The sequence below is a fragment of the Lithobates pipiens genome, unplaced genomic scaffold (assembly GCF_037356315.1).
Source record: "Lithobates pipiens isolate NorthernLeopardFrog02 unplaced genomic scaffold, aLitPip1_a1.2 Scaffold_22, whole genome shotgun sequence".
NCBI lineage: Eukaryota > Metazoa > Chordata > Amphibia > Anura > Ranidae > Lithobates > Lithobates pipiens.
Genome location: NW_027507784.1, coordinates 297,256,287 through 297,275,586, shown reverse-complemented (window position 1 = coordinate 297,275,586; position 19,300 = coordinate 297,256,287). Strand labels below are relative to the sequence as shown.

The window sequence follows — 19,300 nt, the reverse complement described above, 5'->3', positions numbered from 1 at the left end:
ATTTACAAGTGCAGCAGGCACTGCTGCTTCTCTGAAAAGCGATCCAAGTGTGTTTGACAGGTGGTGAGGAGGCTATACGTATTTTAACCCATGATTGGCGTGCAATGCACACGATTGCAACACTGTAGTAAGGCAATTATAGGTTTAAATCAGGTGTGAGGAGGCAACACTGTGCCCAGTGATCTTTGACTTCTCCCATGTTGTTCAGGTAGATTTCCACCTCTTTAAGATTACCTATCCCTGCTTTAGCCTATTCCTTTAAAAAATGTAACTGGTAACCTAACCCCTGCCTATCTTAACCCAACTTTTAAAACTAATCCTTAAGATTTAATCTAACCCTTACAGTTATCCCTTAACCTAATCCCCTGGAAGCTTCCGTTTATCTAGTAGATTTAAGTATGCTTGCTGTACACAAGCCACCTAAACCTTGGCAGCAAGCCTAATAAGTTAACCATTTCACCCTCAGTGGCGGCCCGTCCATAGGGGGCGCCCGGGCGCCGCCCCCCCCTCCAGGCAGTCACAAAAAAAAAAAAAAAAATTGAAAAAAAAAAATTTTTTTTTTTTGAAATGGCCCTTTAAAAAAAAAAAAATGAAAAAAAGTCCTTAAGTGCACTGTGTACGAGCGCCGGACACAGTGCAGCGCTGGACACAGTGCAATATGCGAAGTGCCACGTCAACGCAATCACAAGATTGCAGACGCGGCGCTTCATTTGCGGGGTTTTAACCCGCCTTGTGGCGCAAGTACAAATGCCGATCTGCATCCGCCCGGCGCCTGCTATGGGCTTGAGTGACAGACTAGTTAGTCACTTCCGGTCTTCGTCAGATCAGTGCGCCGAGCGGAGGAGCAGAGGAGAGAACTGCGGTGCCAGTGCAGTGAGTGCACTATGAAACAAGGTAGACCGTAGCGTAGATGCATTGCTGGAAATCCACAGGAGGGGGGCAGAGCTACAGGATGGATGGAGGGGGAGGCTTCACGGGCTGTGTGTTTTGTCAAGTGCTGATCGTCAGTGCTTCTGACTGTTTATCTCCACTGATGTTGCTGTGTCTCGGTTTGGCAGCCTACTGTCAGAGACAGGATAGTAGCAGTCATTAGAGTCATTAGGCTGTCATTAGAAATCCCCAGATGCCTGCATGGCTGCTGTGTTGCCACAGTGAGCATTTGCCCAGTGTATACTGTCACTAAGAAAGAAGCCCAGAAACCAATAAGTAGTCCTATTTATTTTGTATTAATATTTTTCCTCCACTAGACCATCAGGGATTACTTCTATGGATTGAGCAGGGTTTATCCACTGGACCACCATGGATTATTAATGGAAATGTTTTGTATTGGAGCTCTATGTTGCAATGTGAGCACCATCTCATATTCTGTTGTTTCATATTGGAGCACTATATTATATGTGAATACTGTGTGATATTATATTCTGGCCATGTTGCACATTGCATTATGTTATACTGTGGTTGTTATGGTGTACAGCATGAGTATCTATGGTGTACAGTGTGAGTATCATCAGTGGGTGCAATGTGTGCTCTAACACACTGCACTCAGTGAGGATTCTGGTCAGCAGAGCATTCCTGCATGCTGCGCTTCTGCCCCCTCAATCTTCTTTGCAATCATTGGTTGCTAGGACCGCCAGCATCCTAGCAATAGATGACACGTTATATAGGTGCGCACAGCAGTAGGAAACAATCTCCGTACAGAGAGGCTAGTCATCTTAGCTCCCCCCGGCTGTTGCTCCCGCTTCCTGTCTCCAGGTGGCTTCTGCATTCAAAGGGTATGACAGACTCTTGATTGTCGGCAATAGTCTGGAACTGACAGTGTCAGTGTCAGGAGGAGAGACACAGTCTGCCGCTGGCTAAGGTTCAGAGGAGAGGAACATAGCAAAACCGGGGCAGTCCTTCCCAGGCACCCTCCCCCATCTCAGTGACAGATGTCCTTAAATTCTCTCTCTCTCTTTCTCACTTACATTTACCAACTGACATCTTGTGCCCAATGAGGTCATCCTTTGTATCATAATTGACTATGAATTGATGATTTTCCTGTGGGCATTCTAAAACTTTACCAATTACTCTCTAGTCAGGAGTGTTCAGCCAGATTTGATAACATACACAGGATCCGGTGACGTCTGGTAGTACTCCCCTTCCTGCTCTATATGCATAAGGAGGGCAGTTTTAGAAAAAATCTCATTCTAGTTATACTCTAGAAGGGTTAAATGGACATTTACTCTGCAATGGAATAACCTAACTTTTTATTTGTCATCCAAGCTAATGTTTCCTGTTTGTTCTGGCAGATACAAAGCTGCATGTAAAACTCTTATTTTAGAATCTTGTCATTTCTAATATTTACTGGCATTAGCATTGAACAATGTTCTTGTTTAAATGAGCAATGCCAAAACTCTAAATTTATATGTAAAAACGTACGTTTTAAAAAACGAATTATTTTGTCACATTTTACTTATAATTGCTTTTAGGAAACTAAAATGTATTTTCAGCGAGTACACATTTAAAGTTATTATAAAATTTACATCAAATCAGTTGTGATGTAGCTCAGGTTTTTACTTGATCCATGGTTTCAGGCAGTGGAGGCTCTTGTGAAACACACAGCCCATATGAAGCCTCCCCCCACCCACCCATTCCTCTGTCCCTGATTCATCCCAACCACCATCTCTGTCCCTGATCCCTGATCCATCCCACCCACCAGCTCTCTGTCCCTGATCCCTGATCCATCCCACCCACCAGCTCTCTGTCCCTGATCCCTGATCCATCCCACCCACCCACCATCCTTCTGTCCCTGATCAATCCCACCTACCATCTCTCTGTCCCTGATCCCTGATCCATCCCACCCACCCACCATCCTTCTGTCCCTGATCCATCCCACCTACCATCTCTCTGTCCCTGGTCCATCCCACCCACCATCTCTCTGTCCCTGGTCCATCCCACCCACCATCTCTCTGTCCCTGATCCATCCCACCGTCCTTCTGTCCCTGATCCATCCCACCTATCATCTCTCTGTCCCTGGTCCATCCCACCCACCATCTCTCTGTCCCTGATCCATCCCACCGTCCTTCTGTCCCTGATCCATCCCACCTACCATCTGTCTGTCCCTGATCCATCCCACCCACCATCTCTCTGTCCCTGATCCATCCCTCTGTCCCTGATCCCATCCCACCCACCACTGATCCAACTCCCCACCCCACCTCCATCCTTCTGTCTCTGATCATCACCATCCCTCTGATCCCACCACCAAAGGCAAACATGTAAGATATTGCAGTCACTAAATGTGATGACTGTATTTGTTTTATTTTATAAGGCTTTCTTGTACTTCATTGTCTGCGGTGACCTCTGCCTATTGCTGTTTCCCGAGCACCTTTTTTGTGTTTCCCGTTTTTTTTTCTCTGGTGAACGAGGAGTGTGGCTGGGCTGTCAGACATATTGATGTGTCATTAGAACCTGGTGTATAATGTAGAGCCTGGTATATGATGTACAGAGCCCTGTGTATAATGTAGAGCCTGGTATATGATGTACAGAGCCCTGTGTATAATGTAGAGCCTGGTATATGAAGTATAGAGCCCTGTGTATAATGTAGAGCCTTGTATATGATGTACTACAGGGGACGGAGTTGGTGGATTCTATAATGGGTGGGGCTTATGAGAAGTGGGATGGGTCAAAAGGGTGGGCGTGGTCTAGCGCCCCCCCATCTTAAAACTTCACCAGCCGCCACTGTTCACCCTTAACCTAAAGTAATTCCTGTTGCTAGGTTAACTCCTAACTTAGCTTAATGGCTCCAATAATCATAAGAGTGTTGTGTAAAGATGTAGCTGAGCCTTGCTTTTGATGAGAAAATCTAATAATCTGAGCTATGATTCCAAGCCATTTACTCCTTTCTCTTACCTTGTGTTGATGGGCTTTGGGCTTGTATTGATGGCATTTAAATTGACATCGGTTTTAGACCCTTCTGAGATTATTTAGAATTTATTGACAGGTGCATTTGACCTGCATTCTGACCTACATTTGACCCAGTTCAGGTGTTTTCTTTTCATTTTCATAGACTTTTAGAGAAATGCAAATTCCATGTAAAGGAAACAAGAATCCGCCGACTCAGTCCCTAAAAGTGTATGCTCAGTGGAGCTGAATGTACATTATAAGGCTCTCTAGACTTTAGCACTGTAGCAATATTATAGATAAGCAGCCAAGATACAAGGACCAGAAGCTTCAAAGCAGCACCAGTCTTAGATGCTTTTCCTCATTACTATTTTGGCTCTACACTAAAGAAAGTGCCATTTTACAATAATTACAAACAATGGTTCATCACGCAAAATAGCTGTGCCCATGGAATAGCTATTATAACATTGAGGGTAGCTCCCTTATTATCTACACTATGTAGGCATAGAATCCATTGTTAGTAAGTAATAAAGCCACATAGTATAAAGGATGAAAAGTGTAAACAATGAAATGAGGATACAGGTAATGATCATGGTTCAAGTGCTGCTTCCCAAAGTTGGCCTTTAGAGTAAAGTCCCTTTCTATAGCGTTGTCACCACCAATGGCCCTAATTCGATGGTACAGCCTTTAAGGTAATTTATTGAAACCTGTGCTATGTCCACATGTTTCCAACCAACAGGTTCATTTATTTGCTCCCACTCTTTATCATCACCTTCTTTTCACTACCCCACCACTCCATTCACTCTACAGAGATATGTAAACCACCCAGTAGTTCCAGGTATGAAGAGCACCTCACATACACTAGGCTTTTTTTTTCTAATTTGGTGGTTCTTGTTCAGCATTCAGTCAGGGGAAAAAATTACTAAAGCCACCTCAATGATACCTAGAAAGGTCTTTTTGATTCATACCCTACTGATTGCTTGAGACTATTAAAAAACATAAGGCTGACATTAAAAAAACATTAAGGCTGAATGAAGGCAAAATGTGTTTGGCTAGAATTATAAACATGATGAGTGAGATGGGTTCAGTGATGGAGACACATGACGGGAACTGGGTCCCCATGACTGTCTGAGCCAACCTTGTAGCTGAAGCTGGACTTTAGCTGGCTGAGGTCACTCAGGTGCCAGTGGTCCGAGCTTGGGGTGATCTTGCCACCCATGTGTCCACGTACCATTCCATCCGCCAGTGGAAAGACATTTAGCGAAGTTGGGCGCTCCTTTCGGCTGGGAAAAAAAGAAAACAAATTAGTATTTTGGTGATAATAAAAGAATTGAAGCATCAATAACCACACACTAAAAGTGTTTTAGGAAAATTGAAGCAAAGGAAAAAGAGCACTGTCTTCTGATGTTTCTTTCATTTTATTTTTTGTAAATCAGATCCAGCATATTTCTTGCTCAACATCATACTTTAGTGTACCAGTCTACACTCAGAGAGACAAAGGCCGCGTACACACGCGGGGACTGTTCGCTCAACTTTGTCCACTGAACAGTGTTTCGGCGGACAGTCCGCTCGTGTGTGGGCTTTCAGCGGACAGTTTCAGCGGACAGTCTGCTGAACAAAGTTTTTCGGAAATTCCGAAAAACTGTCCGCTGAAACTCTGTTTCAGCGAACAGTCCCCTCGTGTGTAGGCTTGTTCGTCAAACTAAGTTCCGCGCATGCTCAGAAAGGATTTACACGCCGAAGTTTGCATTGCAGTGTATAGGACGTCGTATTTTTCGTCCCGTTATACGTGCCGTTCACGTCATCGCGCACGGTTTCAGCGGACTGTTCGTTCGTCGTGTGTGGGCAAGTCCGTCCATGCTAATTTTGAGCGGACTGTCCGCTGAAACTGTTTGACGGACAAAGTTGAGCGAACAGTCCCCGCGTGTGTACGCGGCCAAAGTATTTTGATTTTGTTGTCTGGACTTGACTTATAAGAATGCAGCTCATCAATAATAGAATCTTTCAACAATGTCCTGTATAATGTAGGAAGACCTAGAAATAGGGTTGATCCTGAAATTTGGACGATGTTAGATTTGGACTGAATTTTCATAAATTCGGATGTCCCAAGAGTAATCTGAAATTCAGTTTTATTTTTGGCAGTTCAGATTCCCAAAAGGCTTCTGGGAGAAAGGGACAAATGACTGCTCCAAGTGCAGTTTCTAATACACACTTTTTGGAGCCTTGTTTGGATTTCCATTAACTGCAATGGAACTTTCAGTTCAAAAACAAACTCCAAAAAAAAAAAAATATATTCTGCTAAACCACAGCTGATCATACTTTTCAAAAGTTCTCATTTTTACGTAGAAAACGGTAAGATATTTTTAACTGGTCTGATTACTTAACTAATCTAAATGGGTGTTTGGACTTTACATACAGCACTTTTCTTGTGTGGTTTTCTGAATAAACCCAACTATTTTACAATCTTTACAATTTTCAATGGGGTCTGTACTCAATAACTTTGTTAGTGTGGGTTCACTGATGTGACTTGAGTCTCACAGAATCATATGACAAGGGAAATTACATTATTTTCAATGGTGCCTGTTTATACATCAATATAACTATGTGCGGTGCAATTTTAGAAAAGGTTCCTATGCTACTTTGGTGCATTTTCAATGTGATTTGGCTCCATTGATTATTCTAGCCACATCCAAAGTTTAATCAAAGTCACCCTAATGCCATGTACACATTACCAGACTTTTTGACGGACTGAATTCCGTCAGACTTTTCAACGGACTTTCGACGGACTTCCGTCAAATCAGACATGTCTACACACAATCGACCGTGATGATGTACGACCGGACTAGAATAAGGAAGCCAGTAGCCAATAGCTGCCCTAGCATCGGTTTTCGTCCGTCGGGCTAGCATACAGACAAACTGACTTTTCGACCGGACTCGAGTCCCTCGGAAAGATTTGAAACATGTTCTAAATCTAAAGTCCGTCTGATTTTTCGACACCAAAGGTCCGATGAAGCCCACACACAGTCGAACTGTCTGACATTCATTCCATCAGACCATAGCTGTTGAAAAGTCCGGCCGTGTGTACACGGCATAAATAATCGCACCTAAAATTGCATCACAGTACCGTGAACTGATCCTAAGACCCCCATACACAGATTCGATTTTCTGCAGATTTACCAAAACCATGTAATGCAAGGGCCTGCCTGATTGCATACAAATTGAAACTCTTAAGGTTTGACCTCATATTATATGGTTTTGGTAAATCTGAAGACAAAAATCTGCAGAAAATAGAATAGTGTATATGGGGTCTAATACAGGACACCAACTTTTGAAATCGTTTTTTATATAAAACATTGCTTTGTTTCCCCAGCTTCCTACTCTGCCTTTCAGACTTTTTTTTATATATCATCAGTGGGTGGAGGGGGAAGTAGTGTGCTCTATTTTAACATTTTAAAAGAATTTTCAATTGTTTGGAAGAGAATAGAACAAAATTATTATTTTTTGGTTAAAGCTCAAGAAAGCATACAATGGCCTATAAATAAAGGCAGTAACATCCCAATGTAATTTAAGTATACAGCCATTCTGATCATTCGGCAGACTGACAACACAACTGCGGGCACAAAGGACGACAGGGGGATGCCATTCAACAGCAAGCATAAGCTAGACACACAACATTCACACTGGCCAATTACATGTCTCTGGACACAAAATGTTTTTTAGCTAGCGTGGGGGAAAAATATAACTCATGTATGCTTTTTACTGCTATCTGGGGTTTTGTTAAAGAGCCTTTTTTTATATAATTTTCTGTCCTGGAGGCAAAGTCAACTGGATACAGATATACAGCATAAAATAAAGAGACAAATACTGACAGTGTCTTGTGAGTCTTTGTTAGGTACATGCATTTATATATATATATATATATATATATATATATATATATATATATATATATTAATACAAAGAGGCAGACATACATTATTTTATAATACTGGTGACTTTTGGAATAGTGTAGACAATTCTGAGGCTATGATGAGATTAGAGTTAGACCATAGGATCTCAAATTTTGTGGAATTAAAGACGACATTTTCTATTCCCATACCTAACTTTTCATAGGGAATGATTTGACTACAGTAGGGGTGAACGGCTTCATCCATTTAACATTTTCTCAGGCCATAAACAAGGTCTCTCACAAAAATATTCTAGTGTAATTGCACAATACTCTTCAACTAAGGCTATACATACACTTTAAATGAATTGAAATTACAATACTAACAGTATATTAAACACATTTAATAGTGCCTGAATTAATTCACAGCTGGAGCACAGGATGACTTTTATTTGTCTGGCTAGAGTTGCCCTCTAAAGCAGAATTTCAAATTACAATGAAATACCCTCTCCGGGTTGTTCGAGGCATTTGGAGGTTACAAGTATGGCTTTACTTACTTTATTCATTTTTGAAAGGCACTGACCCACCACTGTTGACTCACCTATCCTAAGCAGCCAGAAGCAGCAGGTCAACCCGGAATAGAACACAAGTCTCGGACCCACCCAAATGGTTTCTGTCCACACCACTGAAGTGGTCAAATGGGGAGGCAATGTTCTGCACAGTTCAGAACTCAAAGTGGAATATAATCTTAAAAGTTTATCGCTAGTAAAAACTTTTTTGTATTTTTGGTAGGCCTTCCAGTGCTTTTTTTCAAACTCACTTAGGGAACTACGGAGGTCCCCTCTGTGATAATGATCACCAGGATAGAAAATGAACCAGAACAAGAGTGGAGAAGCAATCTTCCAATGGGACTCTGGATTTGGTTATAACTGTCCAAAGCTGGGTACACATTATAAGTTTCTTTTTCGTTCAACCCAGTAGGCTGAACAAAAAGAAAAACTTACAGACCACCGTACTAACACATCTGATGTTTGTGATGAGCTATTGTGTTCTGACGGGGGTGCTCCCACCGGAACACACTGATCGGCACTCGCACATCGGGTGCTGGTTTCCCAGAGGAGGAGGAGGAGCTGTACACGCAGGCTGAAAGTAGTCCAGTTCCTGCCGAAGTCCAGTTCAGCTGTGCATACTCAGCATAAAAGGAGTTACAGGGCAATGGACCATTTTATTTTGCTCTAGGAAACTCCTCTTAAGTTAGCTCGAAGAATGGAATTTAAAAGCAGTAAAGGGACGTTACCATATTATACAAGACTACATAAGGCCAAGACTATTGAGTAATTGTAACTCTTTACGATTGAGTAACTCTTTAAAAAAACCTTGTCACCAGCTTAAAACATTTCAGGTACAAATGCAAAACCATTTTTAATGCTAGCTTCCATTGTTTCTCTATTCCATAAATGATTATGTAGCTGTCAGACAGGAGAGAAGGTGAGTACTAAGAAGTGTCACTTTTTTAAGTATTTTACAAGGTTTACAAAAGATTTTAGGTATTTTTGATGTCAACATGATCAAGGTTTTTACAGCTAAATAATATAATCTTATGGGAACATTTTTATTGAAATGGTAGGTCTGGCAACAGAGTTTCTTTAAGGCAGGACTAAAGCTGGCCATACATTATACAATTGTATTATTCAATTTCCTGTAGATTTAATTCAACTATGTAGTGCAAGGGCCTGCCTGATTGTATAAAAATTGAAAGGGTTTAGGTTTGACATCACATTATATGGTTTTGGTAAATTTAAAGGAAAACTGTATAATGTATGGCCAGCCCAAGTGGCTATCAGGTCTTGATAAATGAACCTTTCTTTACATTGATACAGTGGCAGCGACAATTACCTCTTCCTCCATGTATGGCGGTGACTGAAGGGACAATTCACAGACAAGACACCCAAAACACAGCGGCCACAGCACAAAAAGCAAGACAGAAAAACAGCAGTTAGATGCCCGTTCATGCATAAAAGTGTGCCAAAAATAAAATACAACAAGCATTCACAACAGCAATATGAGCCACAGTCATGGCTGGTCCTTGTGCTAGTTTGGCAGGGTATCTCCACCTTTGCCAGCAGTCACTGTGCCATGGTTCTGGAGCACCAAATGTGTAATTTCTAGGATTCCAGACACAGATTGTGGGTTCTAAATCAATGGCTGTGCCCCTCTTCCATACCTCCCAATTGTCCACATTCGACATAAAATTGCTGAAAAAACAGCAGTGGTTTAATTTTATATCACTAAACTAAAAATAATGTAATTGTTGCTGTCTCCGTCTTTAATAAAGTTACTTTTTCATTATTTCCTGTCTCTTTGAACCCTCGGTCAACAGGACATAAGGGAGCAAAGACAACCCTTCTAAAATCAAAATAGCAAATATCAATATCAATCTAAAAAAAAATCCCTTTTCCTCACCAAATATGGACATATGTTATGTTTATAAACAAATGGCAATAAAATGTTACATAATTCTTAATTTATGTAGATAGAGGTATACCATGCTACAGAAACTAGTGCTAGCAGCATGCATGTGTATCACTGACAACATTATCACAGTGCCAATCACAGCCAATAGTGCATACAGACACAATATATACATATACATATTCACATACACTTACACACATCTGTAATGTCTTATAGAATACATATAGCGAGTTTTCAAAAAAATTTAAGCCTCGGTTCACCTAAATGAGATTTCTGATTGTTTTAATGTCAAGTAACATTGTTTTCTATTGTGGCCATTCACATACATGAGGTTCACTCGCAGTGTGATTTTGAAAAGGTTGCTCTCCTCCTACACCTCCCCTCCTCTCCACTGCATCTGAATCGCACCAGAACCACTTAACAACTCCCTTTGAAAATTGCACTGAAAAAAGACATCAAAATCGCTCCGCATGTATGTGAACCTAGGCTTAGGGATTATTTAACTTCTGTGTTCCCAAAAGGTTATAGAATGCAAAGTTTGAAGTTTTAACTGGATCTTATGGAGCATTGCACGCTTCTTTTAATGGTTGCTTGAGCTGTATAACGTGTTGTTTTGCTTTTACTTCTTCATTTAAATTAATGTGAGATAAACACTTCAGCTCTTGTAACAGACAACAATCACATAAATGCTAAATTGACTAAAATTATCCAGTTCCCTGCAGCTTCTACCATAAGGTATGGGAAAACGTTACACTGCAAAATTGGATTGGGATTGTGATCTCTATGTTATACTAGCATAAAAACTAATATTGTAAGTATAAATGTTTAATCAAGAAGCAATAAAATGGCATATATGATAATAACAGGCGTAAAGCAAATATATCTCAAACCCATATCTGCATATGAAGGAATAAAACCCTCTTCCTTAAAGCACAATTAAACTTTCAGATGAAATCATCAAAATGTAATCCAGGTGCATTAAAACAAAAGGGCTATCAAATCTTATTTTTTTCAGAAAGCAGCCATAGCCTGAGCAGAAAACTGTGATCTTCTAGTGCACAGTAAAGAAAAATTATTTGTCTTTGTGTGGAAGCAGCGGTTTCTCTGTAGAGATCTCTAACGCCCACTGCAGAGTCAGAGATAAGGATTTGCTGGGGTGGATTTACTAAAGGCTGTGTACAATTGTGTATTTAAGTTTTGTGCTGCCCTAGGCCTGACTCTTGAACCCTCTAATTATAATTTGACCCACCCCTTCTTGTCAAGGCTACAACCCTTCCAGTTTAAGACCCACCCTGTCATGTTCGTGGGATGAGGACAGAGGGAAGCCGCAGGATGAAGACAGAGGGATGCCATGTAAGGAGTATAGAGGGATGCCATGTGATGAGGACAGAGGGAGGCCATGGGAGGAGGACAGAGGGATGCCATGTGATGAGGACAGAGGGACCCTGTGGGAGGAGGACAGAGGGACGACGTGGGAAGAGGACAGAGGGACGCCACAAGATGAGAACAGAGGGACACCGTGGGATGAGGACAGAGGAATGCCGTTGGATGAGGACAGAGGGATGCCGTGGGATGAGGACAGACGGGTGCCGTGGGATGAGGACAGACGGGTGCCGTGGGATGAGGACAGCGGGATGCCGTGGGAGGAGGACGGAGGAACGCTGTGGGAGTAGGACAGAAGGACGCAGTGGGGTGAGGACAGAGGGATGACGTGGGATGAGGACAGAGGGACGCAATGGGAGGAGGACAGGGAGACCGCAATGGGATGAGGAAAGAGGGACCCCGTGGGATGAGGACAGAGGGACGCCATGGGATGAGGAAAGAGGGACCCCATGGGATGAGGACAGAGGGACCCCATGGGAGGAGGACAGAGGGACCCCATGGGAGGAGGACAGAGGGACATCATGGGATGAGGACAGAGGGACGTCGTGGGATGAGGACAGAGGGACGTCGTGGGATGAGGACAGAGGGACGTCGTGGGATGAGGACAGAGAGATGCCATGGGAGGAGGACAGAGGGACACCGTGGGATGAGGACAGAGGAATGTCGTGGGAGGAGGACAGAGGGACGCCATGGGATGAGGACAGAGGGACGGTGTGGAATGAAGACAGAGGGATGCCGTGGGATGAGGACAGAGGGACGTCATGGAAGGACAACAGAGGGACGCCGTAGGGGGAGGACAGAGAAGGACGCAGATTTTTTTTATTTGGGGGATGGGGGGTGACGGGATATGTGCTGGGGGGGCTTTGAGAGAGAAGAGGACTTGTGCTAGTGGAGGAAGGGGGTCCTATACCCACACTAGCACAACATGTCCTCCCTCCCAAAGCACCCCCAGCACATATGCTCTACCTCCCTCCCCTCACTCCTCCTGTGCATCTGTGTTACCTGCCCCCCCTTTCTTCCCAGTTACTGTGTCCCCCTCCACTCTAAACAATGCACAGACCTCAGAACAACAGCGCGGCTCTTGCAGTGCAATCATGTCCCTCCTCCGTGGCTCCTCCTCCTGCTATGTACAGGTGAACTTTTGAGCTGAGGACGAGAATCCTCAGTGATCTGTGTGCAGCTGCCAGTGGGGAGAGAGGTGTTGCTGCCACAGAAAAGGGATCAGATCGCCAAGTGTGGGACCCCAGGTGGCAGATGTCCCAGGTGCCCATGCTTGTGCGTCCCTGTCAGGCCAGTTACTGGAGCTCAGTGCCAGAACTTGTGTAGCACTGGGCCTCCGAGATTCAGCCTGTGTGCAGGAGTTGGGAGCTGCACTCGGGAGAAGGGGGATTTCTTTCGTGCGAGGAGGCGGCTTTTCTGTCGCCCCACCCAAAAAAGTGCCCTCCTAGACCTGGGCCTTGCGGTCTAGGCCAAGACACAGCACTGGTATTCGCCTCTAATTTTCCCCAAAGCTTAGTAAATCCCCTTCAGATTCAGAATACTTTATTAATCCCAAAGGGAAATTATTAAATACAGTTACAGTCAACAGAGACAACACAAAATCGCAATAATGAATGGAACAAGACATAATAACACAATAAAATTACTGATAACAGCAATTAGTACCAAATAAAACTAAATTAAAACTATACTGTAAGAAACCATCCAAGCCATTAAAATGCAACATTAAATAAATAACATTTAAATAAATAACATGGTAAAGCTTCACTTTGTAAAGAATACCCAATTTTTGGTTGGGCATAATTGGATGATGAAAATTAGCATAGCTTTACCTAATTGACTAAGCTCTGGGGAAAATGACTGCAACTGCACTTGTACTTGCAAAGTGCACAGTCAATTTGCCATTAGTAAATCCACCCCATTGTCTCTTCCCTGATCTAGAGGTCCAGCTGAACATCTGACTATGATCACCATCATTTGCTGCCAAGGCACTCTGAAATTGCCTTACAAGTTTCAACTTTCTGCAAGGTGAAACCAGCTCAAGGTTCAAGAGGCACATCCTGACCCCATGTGATAACACTTGGGCATGACAATGGGCCACTAAGGAACCCACTACTGTACCATAGGAGGCAGAAGGACATTCAATATTTCAATTTGTTTATTTTATAGAGAACACAGCAAGAACTGAAAGGCTTCCCAGCAAGTGGGAGAGCGAGAGTACATTGTAAGTGGAGTCACAGCTAAGAACTCCATCCAAAAAACCTTACTGTTGGAGTCCCACTCCCTAAGTGATATAAAACAAAAATCAGCAGATACCTAAAGCTATAAGAATCCACCCATAGCTGAATTATTCATTGAATATTGATAGTTTAACAACACCAACCTTCTGCCTGTGACGCCACCCTCTGACTGACTGTTTCCAGCTACTTGCTGCAGTTTTGAACGTTCGATGTGTTCCATATACGTCTGGATCATCTGTGAGGGGAAAACAAAATGACAGATTAAATCAAACAAAAAATATTACTAAACCTGATACCAAGGGAACAAAGACTGAAGAAGCCTAAAGAAACTCAAACTTTATATGCTTAAAATATATATTATCAAATGCCACCATAGAAAAAAATGCATTGATATTCTTTTTAACATGTTTGCTTGTAATGCCCCCACTCCAACAATATTGGGAATGTACTCCTCAATTACGTATGGGTACAAAGTAGTACAATACATAGGGCCTGTGGATAGCTACACATCCATAACAGCAACTTTTCTACAGAGTTTTGTGGCCTCTGTTCCCCCAAAGGTTGTACATCGGAAAGGTCCAGGCAGGACATCTGTTGGCCAATGCCTAGGGCAGGAGGGAAAGGAGATGTAGGGGATGTTGAGACATTTGTGGGTAAACCTGGACACATGCTTCAAAACCCAGACTGTCCGACATTATTCAGACAGGAATGTGGCTTGGAACAGAGCCTGACAGGAGAGTGAAGAGGCACTATGCATGCATTAATATTCTAGTTGGAGCACTCAAAGGTATCCCAGGTCTGTTACAATTCTATAGTGCGTCAATAAAGGGTTCGGGTTTGGCTTGAAGAAAAAGTGGCAACCCTAACTGTATGTTACATGCTCCAGATTGTATCACTCTGTGTGCTGTGCTGTATATTACTGAACTTATCACTATATACAATGTACTGTCCATCACATACATATTGTATGCTACACACTCCTAAGTACCACCACTCTGTATACTGTACTGTATGTTGCAAACACTGGACTGCTCCACTCTGCACTGTACTGTATGTCACTTTCCCCTGACCGTATGACTCTGTATGCTGCCTGTACTGCATGTTCCATACTTCTGAGTTCTTTGCTTTGTACATTGTACTATTGATATAGATTACTTCTCCACTTTGTACACTGTGTTCTACATTACATATGCCTGACCACCCAAGTATACACACTGTGGTATACATTACAGCCTCTGGACTGCCTCACTTGGTATGCTGCACTGTTCTTTACATACTGAAGACCGCTCTACTTTGTATACTGTACTGTATGTTACATACTCCTGACCACCCAATCTGTAAACTGTGCATGCTCAAGTTATTAAGGTTTCTGCTTTTTTTTTTTTTTCATAGATATGAAAAATAAAGTTGTGGAGGGAAAGGAACCCACAAATAAAAGTTTTACCCTCGGTATACCAGTTTCTTAATTTGGTACTGCTTCAAAGTTCTCTATCATTAAAAAAACATTTTTTTACTTTGCATACCTCAGTGTGCCGTTGGTGTAAGGCATTGTATTCCTTTTTCATCTCTGACTCCCTTTCTTCTAATCTGGAAACTGGAACAAAGTTAAAACTTTCATCAATACCATTATGCTATTATTTAGAACACATTACATTTCATATTACCACAAATGGAAAAAATTAAGTATAAAATAAATAAAAATTGTGGTTTTTATCAATTTTTCTTTTTTTGTAGTTACAGGTATGCAGGTTAAAAAACGTATATGAAATACTTAATTACACTAACAAAATAAGAATTTGACAAAAAAAAAAAAAATTAGGGATGCACCGATACCGATACTGGTATCGGTATCAGCTCTGATACTAGCCACTTTCGCGAGTACTTTCGGTACTTGCGAAAATGCTCCGATACCGGAAACCAATACCGGAAGTGACGGCGCTTGGGAGCGTACAGCCTCCTCCTCCCCTCCAGACAGTGCCTTCCCGCCTCCTTCTCCCCTCCAGACAGTGCCTTCCCTGCCTCCTCCTCCCCTTCGGACAGTGCCTTCCCCACCTCCTCCTTACCTCCGGACAGCACCTTCCCTGCCTCCTTCCCCCCTCCGGACAGTGCCTTCCCTGCCTCCTCCTCCCCTCCGGACAGTGCCTTCCCTGCCTCCTCCTCCCATTGGCATCACTAGGTGCAGGCCCGCCCATCCTAACAGCCCACAAGCGTTGTTTCCTTGCTGCACACCTCCCTCCTCCAGCTCTGACTTCCCACCACACACTGGATCCAGGCTCTCCCTGGCTGGATGCTGAGGCAGAGAACAGGGGGGCTCTGTATGAAGACACTGCATGGGCAGTATCCTGCTGTACTGAGCAGCGGGGCTCTCTCCCTGACTGTTTCCTATACCATGCCTTTAGTCCCTGACTGTCTTCTGTACCATGCCTGCAGTCTCTGACTGCCTCCTGTACCATGCCTGCAGTCTCTGACTGTCTCCTGTACCAGGCCTTCAGTCCCTGACTGTCTACTGTACCATGCCTGCAGTCTCTGGCTGTCTCCTATACCATGCCTTTGGACCCTGACTGTCTCCTGTACCATGCTTGCAGTCTCTGACTGTCTCCTGTACCATGCCTGCGGTCCCTGAATGTCTCCTGTACCATGCCTGCAGTCTCTGACTTTCTCCTGTACCATGCCTTTAGTCCCTGACTGTCTCCTGTACCATGCCTGCAGTCACTTCTGCCTGTTGTCTCCTCCTTCCCTCTACTAGCTGTCCCCTCTGCCCCCATGTCTCCCAATAACTCCCAATAACCTTCCTAAAAACTAATAATAATAATAATAATAACCTTCCTAAAATAACCTAAAAAAATAATAATAATAATAATATATATATATATATTTCATGGAATCCAAACCATTACATTTCCCTTTTTTTTTTTAAAAAGGATTACGATCATAGTAACCAGATACTGGGTACATTGCAACCCTATGTACTGATAGAAATATTCATAGTGTGTTTCTAAGACATATTTTCATATTTGATTTACATATAGTTTTTCAGTTTTAACCAATGTCAGGTAAACATTGTGAAAAAGCAGTTAGGATCTTTAGGAAGGAATCTCCAATAATTTTTAATGTCACCTACTTTGGTCAGCATAATTTTTGGTCTTTAGCTCCTGTTGCCGGGACTGAAATTCCAAGCTTTCCACCTGATATTGGAGGTCTTTCTTCTCTTGTTCAAGAGCATCTTCAAATTCAATAAATTTCTGTAAAAAGACACACAGATATTTTATAAGTTGTATATAAAGACATTTTATATAAGTACAAAGAAGTTATTTCAATAGCTTTACTTTTAAAAATAACTATGTGGGTCAGGAAAGTCAGAGAGAAGTCTGAAGGCCTTATCTGCACATTTGTTGTCAGTCATAAAGCAAGTGGATTAGCCTGAAAACCAGGCAACCAACATTTTCAGAATCTTTCATGACAGATTTTCTTTAAAGCAAACTTGAAGTAAAAATATTTACCTGACCTGCCTATTGGACATAGCGTATACCACACAGCATTGTGCCTTACCTGCTATTACCAGAACAATGCTATCTCCCTCTTTGCTCATTGCTCCATCTAAATCAAGGCTCTCAAACTTGCGGCCCTCCAGCTCCTGCAAAACTACAAGGCATTGCAAGGCTGACCATTACAAGCATGACTCCCACAGGCAAAGGCTGGGCCCCCGGTTTGAGACTCTGATCTAGATTATAGAAATGATTCCAAACTTGAAACAGAAATAGTTTGCTGACCTACCTTTGGCTACACATAGCAAACATCTCAGGTTAGTAGCCCTCTTCAGGCCTTAGGGTTATGTCACACTAGTGATACTACCACTGGTGTCAACTCATTAGTCACAGGATCCCCAACAGAACAAACAGAACATTTATCTGTTCATACTGTGTCGCTCCTTCATGGCCTGAACCATCTTCTAGATTGTAAGCTCTAACAAGCAGGGTCCTCTGATCCCTCCTGTATTGATTTGTATTGTAAGTGTACTGTCTACCCTCATATTGTAAAGCGCTGCGCAAACTGTTGGCGCTATATAAATCCTGAATAATAATAGTTTGTAGAATAAGGCATTGGTTGACTGTCTGTGGGTCTCAAAGGAGATGTACAATAAAGTCACAAGAAAGTCCTTATATACAGAACAGCAATATAAATGTCAGTCTATAGTACACACCTTTGGTGTTCAACAAATTATTCAAAAATAGCTCTAGTGAGAAACGTAAATAAGTCTTATGAGAAAAGAAGGAACAAATAGAAAAAGGAATAGGGTCAGTGTGGGGATGGGACAAGGGTAGGGCGGAAGGGTTCAAAAGGTGGAGGAGACATGCCGCCATGCTACTTCCAAGATCAATGTTGGTCAGATTTTTAATTAACTCTCCTACTTTTATCCAGAAATTGCTTAGGTTACTGCATGACCAAAGTATGTAAAGAATTGTGCCCTTGACCACGCTGCATCTTCAACATAAGTGGGTTATTTCAGGATACGTTTTACAAAGGACTATTGGCATTTTATGTTATCTTCTTAAGATCTTGTACATGATTGGTACTTAGTAGCTATTGAGGAGTAAAGAGAGTAATACGGTAACATTCTTTAACCTTCTCTATGTTCACCTACTTATTAGAGAAACTGGTATCCTGTTAACAGTAAGTGAATTTCCACAAAAAGAGCTGCTTTATTATTTTCAAATAAATACTGTATGTAATATTATCTATTCAAGTGGAAATACTCTGCTCAGCAGAGTTCACCTAAAGGTGCCTGCACTCCCTTCTACCTACTCTTTTCACCCTGGTGTCCGACAAACCACGGGTATGAGCTGCACACAGACTGACTCACTTCCAGGCACTTGTTACACCTCCAACCCTATCACCCTATCATTTAAAATGTCATTATTAAATCTAGTTATTCAGATTATAATTTAGATTTATTGCCCAGCGTGTTTTTTTGTTTCATTGCATATTCAACTCTCAGGTTTAACTATGAAAACCAACCTTGACTTCTTCACTGAAGACGTAGCCTACTTGCAGAATAGAAGGAAAAGGACATACAAGGCTACCACTACCACAATAGATCAACCAAAGTACAATCCATAAACCCCAAACAGATAGTATGTGACTTGGAAACTTATCATCAAACACAAAATGGACACAAAAGCAGCAACTTTCTTATGCAATATTGCATATGCCTCACTGTTACTCCTAAATAGGGAGGAGCTCCGGCGTGTTCGCACACTCCACGTGCAGAGCCCGCCAGGAAGTACGCACAGCGCTGCGCTTATTACAGGCAATGAGACATTTCCAGATCTCTGCAGCTGCACATCGGGAAAGTGCCTCATTGCCTGTGATTAGCGCAGCACCGTGCCGACTTCCTGGCGGGCTCTGCACGTGGAGTGTGCGAACACGCAGGAGCTCA

General features: G+C 42.5%; 1 protein-coding gene across 12 annotated transcripts in view; it reads right to left on the bottom strand.

Annotated features, from left to right (window-relative positions):
• Positions 1 to 19,300, bottom strand: part of MAPK8IP3 (mitogen-activated protein kinase 8 interacting protein 3) — a 178,214-nt gene that overhangs the window by 115,479 nt on the left and 43,435 nt on the right. For 7 of the 12 annotated variants that reach the window (XM_077449191.1, XM_077449188.1, XM_077449183.1 and 4 more), the window contains exons 2-6: positions 16,985 to 17,105; positions 15,387 to 15,457; positions 14,007 to 14,098; positions 9,662 to 9,685; positions 5,018 to 5,162 (exon numbers count right to left, since the gene is read on the bottom strand). In XM_077449191.1, the coding sequence (XP_077305317.1) occupies positions 5,018 to 5,162; positions 9,662 to 9,685; positions 14,007 to 14,098; positions 15,387 to 15,457; positions 16,985 to 17,105 (453 nt within the window). The remainder of the gene's footprint in view (positions 1 to 5,017; positions 5,163 to 9,661; positions 9,686 to 14,006; positions 14,099 to 15,386; positions 15,458 to 16,984; positions 17,106 to 19,300) is intronic. The other 5 variants (XM_077449189.1, XM_077449193.1, XM_077449185.1 and 2 more) reach the window with 3 other exon arrangements.